Source organism: Trichechus manatus, unplaced genomic scaffold (assembly GCF_000243295.1).
Source record: "Trichechus manatus latirostris isolate Lorelei unplaced genomic scaffold, TriManLat1.0 scaffold00035, whole genome shotgun sequence".
NCBI classification, from domain to species: domain Eukaryota; kingdom Metazoa; phylum Chordata; class Mammalia; order Sirenia; family Trichechidae; genus Trichechus; species Trichechus manatus.
In genome coordinates, this window is record NW_004443971.1 from 18,780,864 (window position 1) to 18,802,873 (window position 22,010).

Below are 22,010 nucleotides of genomic sequence, written 5' to 3' on the forward strand. Positions count from 1 at the left end.
TTGACATGTTGTGGGGTTGTTAACCAATGTCATAAAACAATATGTGTACTACTGTTTCAAGAGAAACTATTTGTTCTGTAAGCCTTCACCCGGAGTACAATTAAAAAAAAAACAAAACCATATGATTTTCCATACTCAGTGATTCCAACAATGTTATCTGATACAATGTCTTAAATTTTGTATCTAAAGGTAGTGTAGGCCGCGTAACTCTACATCTTTCTGAAGTCCAACTATTTCAAAAAATTAACATCTATATAAAATAATTTCTTATCTTAAAAGGAAAACGTCAAATTTCATTTTAAGAAAAGCCAGAATAAAATAGTCTAGAAACCTGAAGGTAATTATGTTCATTAAAAGGCAATTCTTCTCCTGACAGAAGATTTCACTATACATAGAATTCCTTTTAAATATCAAATCGCCCAGGTACATTTGAAATATCACTTAATTTATTAAAAATTAAATAAAAGGATTCATGTAATAGTTTTCATGAATATTTGACACTAAAAGTCAAAGATGCACTTTGCTTTGAATGAATGAAGGCAAACTTCATGGAAGAAAAACATTCCAGGGGGGCCACGGCAAAAAGCGGAGAGACTCACTAATCTAGTTAGGAGACAGCAGGCTATCACGCATGAGGGCATTCACTAAAGTAACTGAAAAACCAGAGGTACATATTTATGCCCATTTTCTACATTAAATGTGCTAGAAGACTATACTAATAAAAAAAATTCGTTCAAGACCAAAGCTCACATTTGCTTTGTAAGACTTCCAAAGACTCATTACACAAAAATTATTTTTCAAACACAAAAATGCAACTGGTTTCCTACTTAATAATATTTATAAATGAGCAGCAAGAAGAAATATTGCACTTAAATAAGTTTTCATAAAATGTTCTATAATCTTAAATCATTTTTTAAAAAAGAAGATGCAGTGATCCAAATTTAAATATGTATACTAAATCCATTTTATCTGGAAATTGGACATTTTCTGAAGTCCAAGTAATTTGATTTTTGTTATTGAAGATGGAGAAACTACACTTCAGACAATTCCAAACAACTACCTCTGTCAATTATTACCCCTGTGACCAGTTGAGGGCAGGCTGAAAGGAAAAACAGCACAAGGAAATCTGCTGATGTTCCTACTTCATACTTAGCAAAAAATTATATCTACTGTCTCATAAACACTCACCAAAGAATACCAAAGAATAAACCTTTAAGGAAAATCTAATAACCTTAAGTTAATCTTTATTATAAAACATACCATGGAAATGAACTTATTAGTAATTTCAATGGCTATTACTCCAGTACCATTACATCCCAAAGAACAAATAACAATTAGATGTCCAGGTAATTAAGTAGCAAATCAGGGTGTTATTAAAATGTTGAAAACCTCCCATATGATACTTCAATATTCAATCTTTTTAACTGGATATTGTGTCAACATCAGTTTTCATTTGAAGAGGGCAATGCTGCAAAATCAGTTCTTTACATATAATTTTCTTTCAGACTTGGAATGAGTCCAAATAAAGCCTGTATATGTGCTCTCCCTGATGCTAGATTAGCATATCAGAGGATTGTTTGATGTCAACAGGAAGATGGGAACCAGGTTTCTTTTCATTCAAAGATAAATATACCGTATCATGTAAGTATCAGACCATGAAAGAAAAATTTTATGCTTTAATATAAATTCTGAAATCAGCACAATTATAATTAACTTAGCAGTTTATTTTTAAAGTTCCAGTTCAGTTTTAAAGTTCCATTAAAAAAATAAAAAAAATATAAAGGAAAAGATTGCCCTCAATATACACAGTAGGAAGGATGTTATCAGATCAAGATGGTCTGACTATTTTCATGTTTTTATATTCTTCTTTGGGACTCCTGCTTATAACAACAAATTAAAGAGGATGACAATAAATTGACATCAGTATAATGTTACCTAAATGGACTGACCCAGGAAAGCATAAGTATCCAAATGAGTAATGGGCTTTTGAAAAATAATTTTATGAATATCATTTGGTCATAAAGTAAGTTAAAAGGCAGTATCATTATGTCATTAATATCTCCCAATATTTTTTAAGTGTCTGTTTAATCATATGTGGTTTTTCAATCACTACTCAAGAGTAGGGTTTTTTTTTGTTTTGTTTTGTTTTTTAAATAAATAACCAAACAGCTATGATGAGGGAAATCTGTCTGTTCTGATGGTGGCACTTCTGACTGGCTCTTAAAAAAGAAGATGAACAGCAAAAAGGAAATAAAAATTTGAGCTCTTTTTACTACTGATAAAATTTTTATTAACACCATAAAACAGAAACTTCCATAATGCCAAAGTATTAAAAAAAAAAAGAAGAAAAAAGAATCTTCTCTTGAAATCTATTCTAACAAATACACATATTTTAAAAGTCAATTCTCTAGCCAAAGGGTACTAACTGTTCAAAAATCCTGTTTTTCCCTGAAAATAATAGCCCTATATAAATATACAGGTCCAGATTTTTAGAAAAAATCTAATGTACATATTAGATTCTAAGATTTAATGTACATACATTTGTCACGTAAGAAGTTTTTAATAAAGTAAGAAATAATTCAACTAAATATTTTAAAGGTTAGTATCAATACAAAGATATATATGAAAAAGACAGATACGTAACATGGCATTTTTACCACGTTATGAAATAGAATTGCAACTTTGTACACCTGAAAATAAAGTAACTAAAATTTTATCAACAGGCAGAAGTTAACATGTATGCTTGAATATTTTGGTGTACTTTTGGTTAGTCTATTTTTAAAGTGGGCTAGTCTTCACATAGTGTTTATTTTAAAAGCACTTTTTCTACTTCCATCAACATTATTCAAATAAACACTAAACATTATTCAAATAAAAAAATGAGATGTAGCAAAACGTTAGTTAATTTACAATAAAATATATATACAAACATCAGATTATATTCTCATTTACGTATAAAAAGATGCATTTCACATAGGTGAAATTCAGGACACCTGGTAAAACACATTTGCATGCCATCTAAGTGATCTGTATTAAGATCAAATAGGCTAGCTGTTGCAAGTTGTTTCTAGTCAAATATTCTGGGAAAATAGTAACACTTTGTTTTTTTCAATCTCTAAACATCTTCCTACAAATTAAATGTTCAAGGCTAAATCCAATTATATGGTGGACACTAAACATCTAAATACCATTCTTTTGGACTCAACTATGTTGCTTGGTTCCTGCGTTCTAAACACCACAAGTCCAAGTAGAACACATACTACATATTTCTAAATTTTGCAATTCTAGCATTCCTCCTCAAGAAATCTTGGGAACTCCTCAAACTACTGCCCTGAGATAATCTTTAAACCTTAAACCAAAAATATCCCCTGAAATCTTCTTAAAAATAAACAATAGTTTAGCTTAACTAGTGAAAACATGTTTGCCTTGAGCATTACGCTCTTTGGTTGTTGTTGTTAGGTGCTGTGGAGTCGGTTCCGACTCACAGCGATGTACGACAGAACAAAACACTGCCAGGTCCTGCGCCATCCTCGTAATCATTGCTATGCTTGAGCTCACTGTTGTAGCCACTGTGTCAATCCATCTCATTGAGGGTGTTCCTCTTTTTTGTTGATGCTCTACTTTACCAAGCATGATGCCCTTCTCCAGGGACTGGTTCCTCCTATTAACTATGCTCTTTTAAGAACTACCTATATGGGATCAAAGTGACAAGAGCAACTCGAAAGATTAGACAAGAATCTTAGGGGGCAGTGACCTTTATGTTGATGGAGGAGGAAGAACTCAGAAAAGCAGGGTGAGAATTGCTGTGCAACTGGGAGAATGTAATCAGTGTCACTGAACTGTACATGTAGAAACTGTTGAATTGGTGTGTGTTTTGCTGTGTAAATTCTCAACAACAAAATAAATAAAATTAAAAAAAAAAATCTTGGGAACAACCTCAATGAAATTACCCAGCATAAACTCATGAACAGAGAAAGAAAACAACCTTGTTGCTTTATTAAAATAAATCATAATCTCTATGGTATATGAAAATATTTAAGCTCACAGGTTTGCACAGTAATCTTTGAAAAATAAAGGTTCTGACAAAAGATTTGGAACCATCAGGGCCAGCTTCAAGTACAACCTGTGCAATTATACAAGGTCCTGCATTTGGTTTAATGCTCTGTTGCTGTCATCTTGAATTTCTTAATAATTTCTGAACAAGGTGCTCCACAAATTATGTAGCTGGTCCTGGGTGCCATACATACACGAAGGGTCCTTTAGAAATATTCTGCTGTAGTTAAAAAAGCAAGTATGTTCTTGGTGTGTAAGGCATTCTATTGCAATCTGGTTATCACCACCACAGAGATCTGTGGAGAACTTAAGGAGGATTAGGAGAAATGATAATTAAATACTGAAGTCATAAGAGAACTAGAATTGCAGGCACCATATCTTCCAAGCATCTAATAAGAGGAAGTAAGTAATTTATGTTAAATATAGAAAACATTTCCTCCTTGGGAGTGTTTCGAATGTTTAAATGTGCCACTAACACAATCTATATTTACCTTTTAATAACAGAATTGATTATGAGACTTGACAGTATGTGGTTGTGTGACCTTGAACAGGCCACTTAACCTCACCAGGGCTCAGTTTCATGATTACTTTAAACAAAAAGTTTGGAAATGATCTCTGAGGTCCCCATCACCTCTAAAATATAATCTATGGTTCTACAACCTCAGTTACAAATAAAGTATACATAATAAATGCCTGCCTGGCATATTTTCACACTTCAAAAAGTAACACTTTACTGGGATGACCAATCCTTCATATCTATGGCTAACAGAAAACAAGTAAAATAATACGTCAAAGATTCCTACTGGTTCAGCTAATACTTTAAATGGTCTTCAGCCTGAGACATGACAGGTGGTTAAAGTTCTTTGTTATAAACTTGTAATTAGATCAATCATTGATCATCAAAAGGATGTCACACTGCCAGACAAAAATACTTCTATAATTATAATGCATCTTTATATGCCTACATTTTTGCAGTGCTTATTTCAAGAATTAATACACAGAGACTGAGTGATGGGAAAGACAGGATGCTTCTGAAAGTAGAAGTGGCAGTTCTAAGTGTGACTGCTATTATATGTTAATCTTTCCATGCCAACACTTTTCTTCTAAAGGTATAATGAGGCAACAATAAACTGAATTGTACAACAGTTGCTGTATACAACTTTGGGGAATTATATAAATGTGTAAAATAGTTAACATCTCAATTAGAATTTTGGTATGTAATATTCATTTGTAGTGTATGAATATTTTCATTCTTGGCGCTGTGAATAAAGTTCAGATACCTTAAGTTGCTATGAAGGTGCCAAGTAGAATGGTCCGGACCAGCCATGACGTCACTGAACATACTTATCACCAGCATCTCATTTCATCTACTTTGATGAAATATCTCCTAAACAAGCACTACTAGTCTTTTTCATTTCCTGTAATGTTGGAAAGCCCATTAAGTCGTTCAGCTCTCCCTAGATTGCAACAATAGAATATAAATGCAATCTATTCATCGCCAAAAGTCAAAATTGTATAGAATAGTAATAGAAACTAAAAATTATTTCAAGGTAGAAAATGTGAAGTTTGCTGAGCAGTTAAGCTTTAAAAATATCCTTAAATTATTTGTTGTTTTTTTAGCTGCCATCGTGTAGGTACCCGTCTCATGGGCATCCCATGCACTGTTGTGATCCATCAGGTTTATCATTGGCTGATTTTCTAAAACAGATCGCCAGGCCATTCTTCCTTGTCCATCTTAGTCTGGAAACTCCATAAAACCTGTTCAGCATCGTAACAACACGCAAGCCTCCACTGACAGGTGGTGGCTGGCCAGGAATCCAACCCGGGTCTCCCACGTGGAAGGCAAGAATTCTACCACTGAACCACCAATGCTCTCAGCATAGCAATCAGGAAAAATAAGCTTCTATAAAGTCACAGTGTACTTTCCCAAGAAAGCTGCCTTTTAAGAATTGGTAATCAATATCAAGAAAACTTAGAATTGAAAAATAAAAGATCAATAAAAATATATGAATGCATCAGAATCACTATAATATATAACGCCTACATTGCAGCCATGTGAATAATTCTAAAGCGAAACTTCCATGTTACTAAAACTGATTTCATAGCATAGAAAAGGAAGGAATACTCCCAAATTCATCCTATGAAGCCAGCATAACCCTGATACCAAAGCTTGGCAAAGACACCACAAAAAAAGAAAACTACAGACCAAGATCCCTCACGAATAAAGACACAAAAAATCTTGACAAAATTCTAGACAATAGAATTCAACAGCATATCCAAAAAATAACACATCATGACCAAATGGGATTCATACCAGGTATGCAAGGATAGGTCAACATTAGAAAATCAATCAAAATAATTCACCACATAAATAAAACAAAAGAATTACGTGACCATCTCAAATCGACACAGAAAAGGCATTTGACAAAGTCCAACACCCATTCCGGATAAAAACTTTCAGCAAAATAGCAATAGAAAGGAAATTCCTCAACATGATAAAGGGCTTTTATACAAAACCAACAGCCAATATTATTCGTAATGGAGAGAGACTGAAAGCATCCCCCTTGAGAACAAAAACCAGACTAGGATGCCCTTTATCACCAGTCTTATTCAACATCTTGCTGGAAGTCCGAGCTATAGCAATAAAGCAAGAAAAAGGAATAAAGGACATCCAAATTTGTAAGGAAGAGGTAAAACTATCCCTCTCACAGATGACATGATCCTATACATAGAAAACTCCAAACAATCCACAAGAAAGCTACTGAAACTAATAGGTTTCAGTAAAGTAGCAGGATACAAGATTAACATACAAAAATCAATTGGATTTCTCTATGCCAACAAAGAGAACTCTGAAAAGGAAATAAGGAAACCAATACCATTTACAATAGCCCCCCAAAAGATAAAGTACTTAGGAATAAACCTAACCAGGGACGTAAAAGACCTATACAAAGAAAACTACAAAAACTACCAGCAGAAACCAAAAGAGACCTACAGAAATAGAAAAACATACATGCTCATGGACAGGAAGACCCAAGGGTCAAAATACCACCCCAAGTGATATACAGATACAACGCAATCCAATCTAAATTCCAACAGCATACTTTAACAAGACAGAGAAATTAATCACCAACTTTATATGGAAAGGGAAGAGGCCTTGGATAAGTAAAGCATTACTGAAGAATAAAGTGGAAGGCCTCACACTACCTGACCTTAGAACCTGCTACACAGCCAGGTAGTCAAACAGCCTGGTACTGGTACAACAACAGACACATAGACCAATGGAATAGAATTGAGAACCCAGACATAAATCCATTCACCTGCCGGCAGATGATATTTGACAAAAGGCCAAAGTCCATTAAATGCGGAAAAGACTGCCTCTTTTAACAAATAGTGTTGGCATAACTGGATGTCCATCCGCAAAAAATGAAACAGGATCCATACTTCACACCACACACTAAAACTAGCTCAAAACTGATCAAAGACCTACATATAAAACCTAAAACAATAAAGATCATGGAAGAAAAAATAGGGACAACGCTAGGGGCCCTCATACATGGCACAAACACAATATAAACCATAACTAACAATAAACAAATACCAGAAGATAAACTTGATAACTGGGAGCTCCTAAAAATCAAACCCTTATGCTCATACCAGAAGACTTCACCAAAAGAGTAAAAAGAGAACCAACAGACAGGGAAAAAATTTTTGGCTACAATGTATCCATCAAGGGTCTAATCTCTAAAATCTACAAAATACTTGAAAAGCTCAACAACAAAAAGATAAATAATCTAATTTAAAAATGGGCAAATGATATGAACAGACACTTCACAAAAGAAGACATTCAGGCAGCTAACAGACACATGAAGAAATGCTCACAATCATTAGCCATTAGAGAAATGCAAATCAAAACTACAATGAGATACCATCTCACTCCTACAATACTGGCAATAATAAAAACAAAATACAGAAAATAATAAATGCTGAAGAGGTTGCAGGGAGATTGGGGCACTTCTACTGTTGTCCTATAGGGTCACTATGAATGGAAATCGACTCAACGGCAATGGGTTTGGTTTTTGGTTTTCTGGTATGTATCATCCAAGAGTTACACTAACAGAATCACATAATGGCCATTATGGTATATAATTTTCAATTTACTAAAATTCCTAAGACCTATACTACTTCACTATCAGATTACTTACATATCAAAGAAAAGTTAAGTGATATTTTAACAGTAACATTTACACAATAAAAAAAGTTCTATGTAACATACCTACATATACATACCATACATAGATACAAACTTATATGGATACAGACAAACAGGTGTGCATGTATTATGTGTATGCACCTATGTATATGTACCCATGTGTATGATATTCAATTCTGCATAGTGTTTTTTCAGATATTGCCACCAATTTTCAACCTTAAGACTTTAAAATAATTCTTGGGTGACATATAAGATCATGTACAAAAGACTCAGTAGAAAATAGATTGTATTTGGACTCACTGAAAATTCTCAGTTGTCTGGACATGGGCTATATACTTTATACCAGATGCTGAATTGGAAAAGTGTTTCTTAAAATGCAATATTAAATGTATGCATTTATATTCTCTTCTATATGTCACAAACTTTATCTTTATAATAGGCACTTATAATTATAGGCATTTATAAATCATTCAGTGAACAAACTGTATTTTGAGAAATGGGCTACGAGCACTTAAGATATATTTTAGTAATATTTCTACTGACAAGCTGAAATAAACAAAATTCTTATTTAAATATTTTTGAGATTAGTTTCTCATCTCCTCTACACTAAGTCTTCATCTCCAAATAATGCTTCTTGACATTAGAGGAGTAAAATAAACAGTATATAATGCATACTACAAAATGGAGTATATACTGTAGTTTTATGCAAATAATGCACGCCTTCTCCGTTTGTCAGAAACACTGGTGGCGTAGTGGTTAGGAGTTCAGCTGCTAACCAATAGGTCGGGAATCGAATCCACCAGGAACTCCTTGGAAACCCTATGGGGCAGTTCTACTCTGTCCTATAGAGTTGCTATGAATCAGAATCGACTTTGGTTTTTTGGTTTTGTATGTCTGTTTGCCAACTGCGCCATCCCCCCAGTGAAGTATTTTCATAAGCGCCACTATGCCAATTTTTTTTACATGTTGCTGTAAAAAAAAAATTAGCATAGCACGCTTACAAAAATACCTTAGAGCGCAGTTGGCAAACAAACATAGAAGGTGTGCGTTATTTGTGTAAAAACACAGTATTCGTCCAATCTAGGCTATAATAAATAAAATGTATAGGGTATACAGCATAATTTAATAAACTGAAATCTGTTTTGTTAAGAGTCTATTTTCCATTCAAATTCTGATTACTGAGAATGAAGAAATATATGATGAAAAATTCTGGATTTCCTTTTATCCTAAAACTCATTTGGGAAGTATTTCATCTGACCACAGCCTCAGGTATTCCTTTGTCACTAATTAGAGAAATACTGAATAGTTCAACTATAAATTGCTTAATTATATTTGTCAGCCTGCTCTAAACCAATTAATTATTTACTTGTAAAAATCTTTGATGCAATGCTATCCAGAGGTTCATTTCTGGAATACAGACCAGAAGATATATTTCCTCTTCTACTCCAATTAAGCTGAAGACTTGAGAGAGTGAAATATATTGTTACTTAGATGTACAATGATTTACACATATTACTCAGTATAAAGAAATGAATCATGTTCTTTACAATTCAAGCGCTGACTGTTGTCCTTTACAAAAGATGAAATCACTGTCGTGTTCCTTAACAAAAGAAGTTCCTATGATTCTTTCCTAATGCAGTTTCAAATTTTTTAATAAAGAACTGCTTATAGTACTAATAGGGGTGTTTAGAACAGTTTTAGAATTTCTTAGGGTCAAAAACAACCTCCCTCTATCAAAACACTGTCTTCTCTCATATCCTCACATCACTCAATATCTTAGCAACTCGCCACCAGACCAGAGTACAAAGTAGCAGAAAACCGCTGTGACTATTATATAACCACCCATGTCACCTACTGGTCCCTGGAACAGAGAAGGGTAACAGAGGTAAAAAAAACAATTTTTTTTCTTTCTTATTTTATTTAGTTGTTGTGGTTGAGAATATACACAGCAAAACATGAACCAATTCAACAATTTCTACACATACAATTCAGTGGAACTGATTACATTCTTGAAGTTGTGCAACTATTCTCACTCTCCTTTGATGACTTGTTCCTCCCCCATTAACATAAACTCACTGCCCTCTAAGGTTCCTATCTAATCTTTCGAATTGCTGTTATCACTTTGATCCCATATAGATAGTTCTTAAAATAGCATAATTGTCAAGGCGGATATTTTCCACTAACTAAGCTATTGTCTGGTTTTAAGACGACGTCATGGGATATTTTTGGCTTAAGTTTTAAAGATTACCTCAGGTCAGTAATTTCAGGGGTTTATCTAGCCCCTTTGGTTCCAGAAAGTCTGGAGTCTATGAGAATTTTAAACTCTGTTCTGCATTTCCCCCTTTTGGTCAGGATTCTTCTATAGAATCTTTGATCAAAATAAAAAGAACCAGCTTTTATTCATGGACTCACCACATATTTATTGAGTTCCTACTATGAGCCAGGTACTTCCTTAGAAAATACCCTGGTGTGAAAATTAGGCAAGGTCCCTGTGATCAACAGAGCTTTAAGTCTAATAGGAAATACAGATATCCATAAAATGATCACCCAAATAACTACATGATTATGCTACTAAGAGCTATGAAAGAAGGGTACTCCGAGAGCATTAATAGCATATAACAGTCCATCCTTGAGGAAATGATATCTGAGCTGCAAACTGAAGGATAAATAGACATGAACTGGGTAAAGCTTGGGGGAGAAGAGCATCCCAGACAAAAGGAACTAAGTGCAAGAAGTCCCTGAAGCAGGAAAAAGCATGGACAGTTCAAGGAACTGAAAGGTCAAGGTGCTGGGGCACAAGAGAGGGCAGCAGGGGCCAGATTCTACAGCAAACATTCTCTGAGCACCTGGTCTGCGCCTGGCACTGTTCTAGGCACTTGGGAAATGTGAGTACGTAAAAGAGGATAAGATCAGGGAGTTCCTACGATGGATCACACAAGGTTTGGTCAATCTTGTCAAATATTTTAATCTTTACCCTCAATGGGAAACTCCAGGAAGATGTGAAAGCAGAGGTTTTACATCCCTTCTCCCCTTAAGGACTGCTGGAGAAACAGATGTGAGGAATGGGGGACTGGATGTTGCAAGGCCAGTTAGAAGGCTCTCACTCTCCAGGGGAGAGAAGGCGCTACTTCACACTATAGGGAGATAGATGAAAATGGAGCTGGGTAGAGAAATTTAAAAGACATTTAGAAGAAAAAAGTAAACAGAACTTGGTGACAGATTGAAAATGGGAGGCAAGAGAGCAAGAAAGAGGTGTCAAGGAAGAGTCCTGGTTTCCAGCGTGCATAACTGGATACACTGTGGTGCCACTCCTTAAGTAGGGAACATGGAGGGAGAACAGTCCAGGAGGAAGGTCCTGTATAGACATGTTCAGCTATACAGGTTCAGAATAAAAAGAGAGCTACAGACTAAAGATAAAAACTTGGCAGTGAAGAAGGGCACAGGGAGTTTCAGCTGAATTGAATCAACCAGCATGGGTGAGATCAGCTATAAAGAGAGTAAAAAACAAAAAGAAAATATAAAAAGGTCAGGACTGAAACTTTAAAACCTCCATCATTTAAAGGCCAGGAAGAAGAGGCTGACTTAGTTATGAAGAATAAGGAGAATTTCCAGACAGGTAAGATGAAAAATGAGGGACTTGGAGACTCAAAAACCAATCGAAAAGTATTTTAAGAAGGAGGGTACAAGGAGCAGACCCAATGCTTCTAAGAGATCAAGCAAAATGAAGAATGGAACAAGCCCACTGGATTTACTGACACAGGTCATTCAATAGCCATTTCTTGTGTTCAAAACAGGGTCAAGAGTGAGCATCTCACTGTGAAGGGAAAAATAGAACTAGGGCAGCAACTAAAGAAAAAGGCAGGAGAAGGTGGGGAGGATAAGACCTTATCAGTAGGGCCCTCTTGATCGTCTTATTTGAAATAGCAAGACCTTGCCTCCAAACTCCTCATTGTTTTTCTTTATTTCTTCACTGCTTAACACTGTCTGGCATATATCCTACCTGCTTATCATTTTATTATTTGTCTTCCTCACTAGAGTAAGTTTCTTGAATGAATGAATGAATGAGGGGCACATACACATGCACGTGTGTACACACAAACATGTTTAAGGTAACAGTGACTTGAACATGTTTATATGATGATAGAAGGGATTCAAAAGATACAGAATGGTTGTAGATACAGGACAGGGAGTAGATAATAATAATGTTAAAGTTTCTGAGAATGTTTCTTCTCATTTTGAGTCATGTCACATCAGCAAATGAAGGTTATGAAAGCTTGACTCAATCCACATCACCACTTTGAGGAGGCAGCTTTTCCCCACTCGTATTTTGAGTGCCTACCAACCTGCTGGGCTCATCTTCCAGCACTATATCAGACAGTGTTTTGCTACTATTCATAAGGTTTTCACTGGCCAACTTTTTTCAGAAGCAGACCACCAGGTCCTTCTTCCTAGTCTGTCTTGGTCTAGAAGCTCCACTGAAACTTGTCCATCACAGATTACCCTGCCATTTGTCTGTCAGTTTGCCGTACTGTTGTGGCTTATGTGTTGCTGTGATACGGGAAGCTATGCTACTGGTGTTTCAAATATCATATATTAATGTAAAGATATAGTTGTATAGATATATACAAAGCTTTTCACTGAGCTCTGTTTTAAGAATAAATATTGGCAATTATTCAATTTTCTATCAATAAAGCAATAGTTAAACAAATTATGTGTCTCACAAAGAATACATATATTAATACATATTTTATATTTACATATGCATATGTGTGTGTGTATGTAAAGATAGAAAATAAAGCTGGGGAGGTTTTATGGACATAGAAGTTAATAGTGGTTACCTGTGGGAGGTGGGAATAGAGGGAGGCAAGGAAAGAATTTTCACCAGCCCAGAAAAGTAATACAAGACAAGAGGGCCTTTCATTTTATATTATAAAAATAAAATAAATACTAAGTTTACTAAATCAAATGGAGAGAAAAGTCATAACTATATGTGCTACTGTATTTTTACATAAATAACGTATGCCTTCGTTTGTTTGTCAACCTTGCCCTTCCCGTGGGAGGTATTTCTGAAAGCATGCTATGCTAATTTTTTTTTTACAGCAACAAGTAAAAATCTGGCATAGCAGCACTTCTGAAAATACCTCGAGTGGGGGGGGGCACTACTGGCAAACAAACACAGAACCGAAAAAAACCAAATCCACTGCCATCGAGCTGGTTCCGACTCATAGCGACCCTATAGGATAGAGTAGAACTGCCCCATAGGGTTTCCAAAGGTATAAATCTTTACGGAAGTAGCCTGCCACCTCTTTTTCCCGTAGAGCAGCTGGTGGGTTCAAACTGCCAACCTACTGGTTAGTGGCCAAGCGCTTTTACCACCGCGCAACCAGGGCTCCCTACAAATGTAGAAAGTATGCATTATTTTTGTAAAAATATGATATTCTTAATGCATCAATCCATAGTAAGATTAATTCAATTTGAGGAAGGACCAGAGAGATCTCTGAGGTCAGATCCTCCCAAGTTACTAAATCATTCTCTTTGAATACAACTTAGGTATTTGGTAAGGTCAAAAACATCATACTGCAAAAGACATACAGGAATATAACCAGGATATGAAAATATTCTTCTAATGTGAAACTGCTTTGTATGGAAATTGCTATAACTTTCTGTTATGGTCATTATGCCGAGACTGTTATAATGTCTTTAATGTCTGATAATATGACTTTCAACTTTTAGAGAAGCTCCAAAAGGATCTGGGGAACCCAACACAGAAGATCTTACTTCTTGACTAGGCAAACTGATGGCACCTATAATAAAGGCTGGGATCACCAAAAGGCTTATACAATAAACACTGCTAGAGAAGAAAGAGGAACTATTAATAATTATCTAAGGAAGAGCTACTTCAGTTCAGCAGAGCAAAGTACATTAAGGTCTATATAACCTTAGAGAATCAGCTGATATCTTTTATTTAACAACTTTTTCCCCCTAAATAGTCTTTTATATGATAATACCAGTTGCCATCAAGTCAATTCTGACTCACGGCAATCCCATGTGTTGTAAAGCAAAGCTGCACTCCATAGGGTTTTCATGGTTCTTCCACCAAGGCACCGCTGGGTGGTTTTGTACCACTAACCTTTTAAATAGCAGCTGTAAGCTTAACTGTTTGTGACACTCAGGGACTCTTTTTACATGATAAACCCATTGCCATCAAATCAATTCCAGCTCATAGAGAATAATCAAAAAAAAAAAAAAAAAACACACAAGACTGCCAAGTCAATTCTGACTCATCACGACCCTACAGGACAGACTAGAACTGCCCCATACAGTTTCCAAGGAGCACCTGATGGATTCAAACTGCCGACCTTTGGGTTAGCAGTCCTATGGGACAGAGTAAAACTGCCCCCGCAGGCTTTCCAAGACTGTAATCTTTACGGAAGCAGACTGCCACATCTTGTTCCCCCAGAGCAGCTGGTAGGTTTGAACTGCAGACCTTTTGGTTAGCAGCCAAGCTAACCACTGTGCCACCGGGGCTCTTTCTTTTACATCTCACACATCCAAAGGTACTCCAAGGGTGTAATTAACAACTCTCCTTTAAACACAGCAACAGTAACTTACCACTCATTACCAAGCATAAAATTCTGTTGTTCTGAATCTTACTATATCCACTGGGTCAACTGATAGAAAATTTCCTTGATAATGTCAACTGATGGCAGGATCCATTTAAATAACGGAGCTGAGTTCATCACCACAATCAATGTAAGTTCACACAAAAACCTTCCCTTCCCAGTGGCCTAAGAAATTTCAGTCTGATGAAGACAGAGGTGACAGGGCTGTCATTAGGTTCTCTGGTCTGGCATCTTAGTTTCCTCATGTGGTGAAAGGATACAAATAACTTTCCAAGGTAAATGCTATTTGCTCAGGCATGCCCTGGCAACTGACCAGGTATAACAATATCTATGTGTGCAGCAGGAATAGAGAAGGAAGAAAACTAGACTAGACAAGAGCGAGAAACTCTAGATGACAATCAAAACCCCAAATCATCAACTTCTCAGTCAAAGGCAAGAATTTTTAAATGAAAATGTCTGCTTATTTTAGTCAACTTTCAGTAAGTACTTGCCTGATAATGGTTTGCCCCCTTTCTTCCCCACTATAATTAATTAGGAGCCCTGATGGCACAGTGGTTAAGAGCTCAGCTGCTAACCAAAAGGTCAGCAGTTCAAATCCACCAGCTGCTCCTGGGAAACCCTACAGGGCAGTTCTACTCTGTCCTATAGGGTAGTTATGAGTAGGAATCAACTCGATGGCAATGGATTTTAGCACATAATTAATTAAATAAGTCTCGTATGTAAAGGTTTAGACACAGATTTTTATATTAGTTGCTCTCTATTGTAAGGACTATTTAAGTTTGCTTTTATCTGTCTCACCTTGGCAGATGGCTGTTTTGTAATATTTTGCATTTTGTAGTTGAATTTCTTTTTAAAACTATGACTGTAAAATTTTATTGTTCCTCAATTGGCAAAGATGAATTTTATTGGTAGTCTGGTGTTTAGGCTAGTGGGGGGAAGTCCCTAAAACAAAAAATCAGATAACTAATTAGAAGTGACTCACCCTAACCTGGGACTTCAAACAAATAAAGTAAGCTTGATAGTATTCTGTGATAATAAAAATATTACCTGCCTTTTACGTAATGTTTTTATAATTTAAAAAACAGGCATAAATTGTTCCCATCTTAGACTTTAGGAAACTAAGCCTAAGAGAAGTTAAGTGACATAGATTTTAGGGGGTTGATACTGAAACCCATCACTAGAGATATTGAACCTATAACTACTGCCAGAGAATCTGTCAACCCCTTGATCAGGGAATCTATGAACCCTCTGAAATGGAATGCAATATCAGGTGTACATCAACATTTTTCTGGGGAGAAGGTTAAGTGAGGACTTTCATTTGATTTTCAAAGAACATCTGTGATATAAAATTGTCTAAGGGCCATTAGAGGAAAACACACAATGTTTGCATCAGATAAACCTGATTTTAAATTCCAGTCCTGCCATTTACTAGAAATGTTACCCACTCCTCTAAGTGTCAAGCTGACCTCTCAGAATCATTGTGAAGATTAAATAAGATAGTGCATATAAAAGACCTAACATTGTTTTTAAAAACTCCTTATAATAACTCCACGGAGCAAAGACTACAAGTTATGCCCCAGTATCTGTTCAACTCGTCTTTCAAAGCAATAGTTTAGCTGAGCATGTGGCCAGCTGAACAAAGACTATTATTCCAGCCAGATACATTAGATATTTGCAGTTACATATCTTCATGAGACTAAATTATGGCCAATGGAATGAAGTTGAAAATGTTGTGTGGCAGCACCTAGGAATGTGTCTTAAGAGAAGCCAGAAAGTATCTTTTGTCCCTTCATGCCTAGCAATGCTGACACGGTGTGCTGGGAGTAGGCTGGGTACCTGAGATTTTGATATAGCAGAGCCATTATATTAGGCCTGTACTTTTGATGCAGTGGTTAAGAGCTCAGACTGCTAACCAAAAGGTCAGTACTTCAAATCCACCAGCAGCTCCATGGAAACCCTATGGGGGTAGTTCTACTCTGTCCTATAGTGTCGCTGTGAGTCGGCATTGACTCGACAGCAACAGGTTTTGGTTTATGTGATATAGAAATAATAACAATAATAGCAACAGCTACCATTTACATAGCCTTGCGATGTGTGAGGCACTGTTCTAACCACTTCATAATTAATTAATCTAATCATCAAAACAACAGAATGAAGTAGCATCTATTATTTTAATTTTGAGAAAATGTGGCACAGAGACATTAAGTAGCCTGCTCAAGGACAAGTAGTTTTTAGCCAGTGTTATTCTGGGGCTTCTATAACTTGCAGCTGAACTTAAACCCAACTAATACATCCTCAGAAAAGAAATTTAAACAATTTTTAAGTGGTCAAGTCAGGATTTGATGTTCAAGGTCTGACTGCAAAGCCTACTTCCTTCTCCAATGGATTGCTCCCCAAAACAGGTCAGGCTGCTAGAATCTCTTTCTGCCCTCTTTTCCCTGTTGTCCAAGGATCTGTGTTGACACAGGATCAAGGGTGGTCTGCTCAGAGAAATCAAGCTACAAAATTTTAGCTCAGAGAAGACAAGTGTCTTGGCCTATTTACAAGTTGGTTTTAGGGTGTTCATATATCTAAGTTGATGAGTGTGGACTTCACCAAGTAAACCAGCTTCATAATCATTATCATCACCTAGCATTTACTGTATTTTTACACAAATAACGCATGCCTTCTACATCAGTTTGCCAACCATGCTATACCCTCAGAGGTATTTTCGTAAGCACCACTATGCCAATTTTTTTTTACATGCTGCTGTAAAAAAAAAAAAAAATTAGCATAGCGTGCTTACGAAAATACCTCCTGAACGGAGGGCATGGTTGGCAAACAAATGTAGAAAGTGTGCGTTATTTATGTAAAAATACAGCATTATATATCCATCACATGCTAAGCATTGTGTTGAAGGCTTTAAAGAACCTAAATGCCTATATGTTAACAGACAAATCTATTAGAAAAATAAAACTTTAAGACAATTAAAATAAAAAAACAACTAACCTTTATCATTCTGGATAGATCACCAGCATCTGCTAATTCCAAAACTATGTTTAGTTCATTATCTTCAATGAATGATGCATAATATTTAATTACATTTGGATGGTTGAGTTGCTAAGAAAAGAAACAAGCAACAAGAAGTTTTCTTAATGTAAATTCCAGAGTCACTTATAGTTTAACTTAAGCATAAATTTACATTCTACATTTTATTTTTAAATTACGGACCTCTTACTATGCTAGTGTATTTTTCTTTAATCTTAGTGAATTTTGAAACAAATATTATAATTATTGAAAGTAAAACTACTTTATTTTAGTACTCTTTGTTAGAAATCATGGAGTAAATTATGCACTTAAAACTCTGAAAAGCACTATTATGTCCAATAAATAAATAAATGTATATAAACAAATGACAGTAAATCACCAATTACTAAAAATTATATCCTGTCATTTAAGAGCATTTGATGATAAAATGCCCTTTTTTACTCGTTCTTTGAAGTTAGGGTTGGTCGTAGTATAATCCCATCCAGTGGAACAAAAAATAACTGGTATCTACTTTATTACACCTAAATATTGCTTTCACAACAAATAATATAAATATACAGAACTTATCCATGCAGTAGGTTGATACATAAAATCCCTAACAAAAATTTAGCCTTGTAGAAATACATGCATCAGTCAATACACATTTTTAATTTTTTTGTTTGGTCTTTAAACAAGTCAACACAAGACAAAGAGTTTCTTAAATAAAATTACTCAAGAATTATCCTAGAGAGTATACAGGTGATTTTCTTCTCTTCTTTTTACTTACAGGCTTTTTCCCCCAAAATTTTCTATTACATTATTCTATAATAAAACTTTATGTGTGCGTATGTGTGTGTGTGTGTGTGTGTGTGTGTGTGTGTATTTTTTTAACTACTTACTTCATGTCCCAAAACATAACTACAACCACTAGAGCAGTCAGAAAGCATGGTTCTTTTTGTTCCTTTACTCTTATATCTTTGGATATATCTGACTCATTTTAGGCATGAACACAAATGGATGGCATTAAAAAACACCCAAGTCCTATCTAAAAGTCAAAAATACAACATAAGCCATAATATTTCTCAAAAAAAAGTTCACTAGAATAGAAGCAGTGCAGAGATAACTGAAATTTCACTTATATTCTTTGCATGCATGAGAAACAAAAAGGCTAATTCCACCCTTTCTAAACTGGAAAAAAAAAAAGATTCAGAAATATTATAAACACATGTGAGCCACTTAGATTAGTCCACCTTCGCAGTATATCACACCTTGAAATAATACTAATCTGCATTTATAGTACATAACCGTTAGAATATGTCTAGTTGCATAGCCAAGAAAAAAATGTCTTTAATGTTTTATGCCCATTTTATGTTTCCCAGTTTGAAACAAAAAAAAAAACCTAAAAAGCTGATCCTCCCAAATGGCCCGACTAAATTATTTTACAATGAACCCAAAACGGCAGCCACGTTCTTAAATGTACTGAAATTTAAATACATATAATATTACTTGAGATCAGGGTGGCATAAGTTAAGGCTTAGAAATCTTTTATAAGTGCAGTATTTTAATAAATCACCTTTGTCAATACACTCTGTTGTCCTCAAAATATTCAATAGCTCATTTACTTACCTTAAGAAGATCTATTTCTTTGATGCAGTCGGCGCGTGCTTTGGCATCCATTAAATCAAATATCTAAAAATAGAATCCAGAATTGTTTAATAAAACAATATTATCTATTACATTCTATATGTAATTATATACAAACTAGGAAATCTTTCTGATTAGCTTTTAATAACTGTGGAGATCTGTAGGTATTTTATCTCATGTTACTATAAAACTTACATTTTTCCTTCTAAAGGCTGTCAGTATTAAAAACTGAAAAAGATACTTCTTGTCACTCAGGTCTTAAGTTCAAATGGAAGAGAATGGAAGTTGTGATTATTAAAATAAGAAAATAATAGTTAACATATACTGAAAAATTAGTATGTGCTAATTGCACTACATAAACTATCTCATTTATCATTTAATCCCTATAAAGATAATATTAGTATTCCCATTTTATAGATGAAGGTTAAGAGACTGACAAAAGTCCACACAGGTAATCAACAGAGGGCCAGAATTCATTCTCAGATTTATTCAGCTAGAATCCAAGCTCTGAACCGTTAATCTATAAAATCTCCTATCAAATCATGTCTAAAAGGTCTAATGCATGCATTCCTGTTGGGGGTGATATCGCTCCAATGGAGTGATAATTTTTTTTTTTTAGAAGGGAAGTGAGAAAATCTTATTCCTTTTAAGTATAAAGCACAGATTTATGTGCAGTACATAAACAGACATATAGTACATGTGGCATTAAAATTTCATGCGAGTGAGACAATTAGGAAAATAATGTCTAGAAAGGCTCCTTGGGGTGATAATAAAGAAAAAGTTGACAAATATTGGTCTACTGTGAAAAATAAACAATAGAATCAAAAGGATATTTCGTATGTCTCTGAAAGCAAAGAAAACTCTCAAGGTCCTAAATGGGTGGAAAATAAATAATAAACAAAGCAATACTTTAGATATTGCAGAAATATTTAAGTCAAGAACAAGCCAGTTAAAATCCTAATCACATCACAAAGAAATTAATAACATTTATAGCCATCCACTTGATTAAGTCTTCCTGATCCAGATGGCCAATAAATTCCAAGAAAAGTAGCTGTGTAACCTGAAAGTAGTACTATGCTCTAAGCCTTTTTAAACAGGGAAGGAATTATCAAACACGTACCAGAGGGTGCTGGCCTCATTACATATGTTGCTTTAATATCCACCACAATCTTATAAAAAGTAGATAGTAAAAAACACAAACAAACAAAAAATCAAACCTGTTGCCATGGAGTCGATTCCAACTCATAGTGACCCTACGGACAGAGCAGAACTGCCCCAGAGGGTTTCCAAGAAGCAGCTGGTGGATTCAGCTGCTGACCTGTTGGTTAGCAGCCATAACTCTTAGTCACTGTGCCACCAGGGCTCCAAAGGAAATAGTGCTGGCTCCAATTTACATATGAGGACTGAGATTTTAAATAACATGCTTGTGGTCATAAAACTAGTAAATGGGAGAACCGAGACTTGAACCCAGGTAGTTTCAGCTCCACAGTGTGTGTTTTCTTCCTTGGCTCAGGTTGCCATGAAGTCTAACCCATACACAACTAACTAATAAGTACTAAATACATGTACATGCAAAGTGAAGTATCAGGAAGCTAATGGATAACATTAGAGCTGAACCTTGAAAGAATTATAGATTCTGCCAGCCAGAAAGAACAGATACCTAAGGCAAAGAAGTAAATATAGAATATGGATATATAATTACAGCTTATAAAAGGGTACTTTTGCTCAATATTCTTCTTAACGCCCAAAGATGTACACGGTTCCATTTTTTCCTTATTTGTAGTTAAAACAATCAACGTGAAAATATTGTTTTAAAACAATTAACAAAAATAAAACTATAACCTCTCTGCCTTAAAGAATTTTAGCTTTCACTTAATCCCCTCCCATTCTTGTCCAAATGTATGTGCTTTTTATGTAGTGCAAACAGCAGCAGTATGTAAAATAGCATACACATTTCTTTCTACTTAACATTATAGCAAAATCATTTTCATGTTTCTACTTAATCTTCAATTTAATTTAGTTCTGTATCTAATAAAAATTTCAAATATCAATTTTATGTTTTACAATTTTTAATGTGAAACAGTTGAACACTACATACTGTTGGGGTTTTAAATATATATGGTATGTATATATAAGAGAAAATGAGAAGAATGAAATAAATCACAAAAAAGTTAGAATCTTATCTTAGTTAACGGTTTATAAAAAGACAGAAATAAACTAGATGGCACCAAAGTTCCTCCCACTTGACTTGAATGATGGAAAGGGATATATGTGTGTTGCTGCATGTACTAGAAATAATAATGTCTCTTTTCTCCATTAGTAATAATTCTAACATCTTAGCTAAATGCACATGTGTTAACTATCCTGATTTTGGAGAAGAAAGGAGAAGAGGAAGGGAGGGGAGGAGAGGGGAGAGGAGAACAGGGCTATGAATAGCAAATCACTGTTATAAAGTTCACATAAAAATCTAGTAA

General features: G+C 35.1%; 1 protein-coding gene across 5 annotated transcripts in view; it reads right to left on the reverse strand.

The window, feature by feature from the left end:
* NEK7 (NIMA related kinase 7) overlaps positions 1–22,010 on the reverse strand; it is a 183,499-nt gene that overhangs the window by 46,044 nt on the left and 115,445 nt on the right. For all 5 annotated transcript variants that reach the window (XR_002823935.1, XM_004375322.2, XM_004375321.2 and 2 more), the window contains exons 4-5: positions 19,519–19,581; positions 17,875–17,985 (exon numbers count right to left, since the gene is read on the reverse strand). Coding sequence is in view for 4 of the 5 variants with exons in the window: in XM_004375322.2 (XP_004375379.1) it covers positions 17,875–17,985; positions 19,519–19,581 (174 nt within the window). In the remaining variant the exon portion in view is untranslated. The remainder of the gene's footprint in view (positions 1–17,874; positions 17,986–19,518; positions 19,582–22,010) is intronic.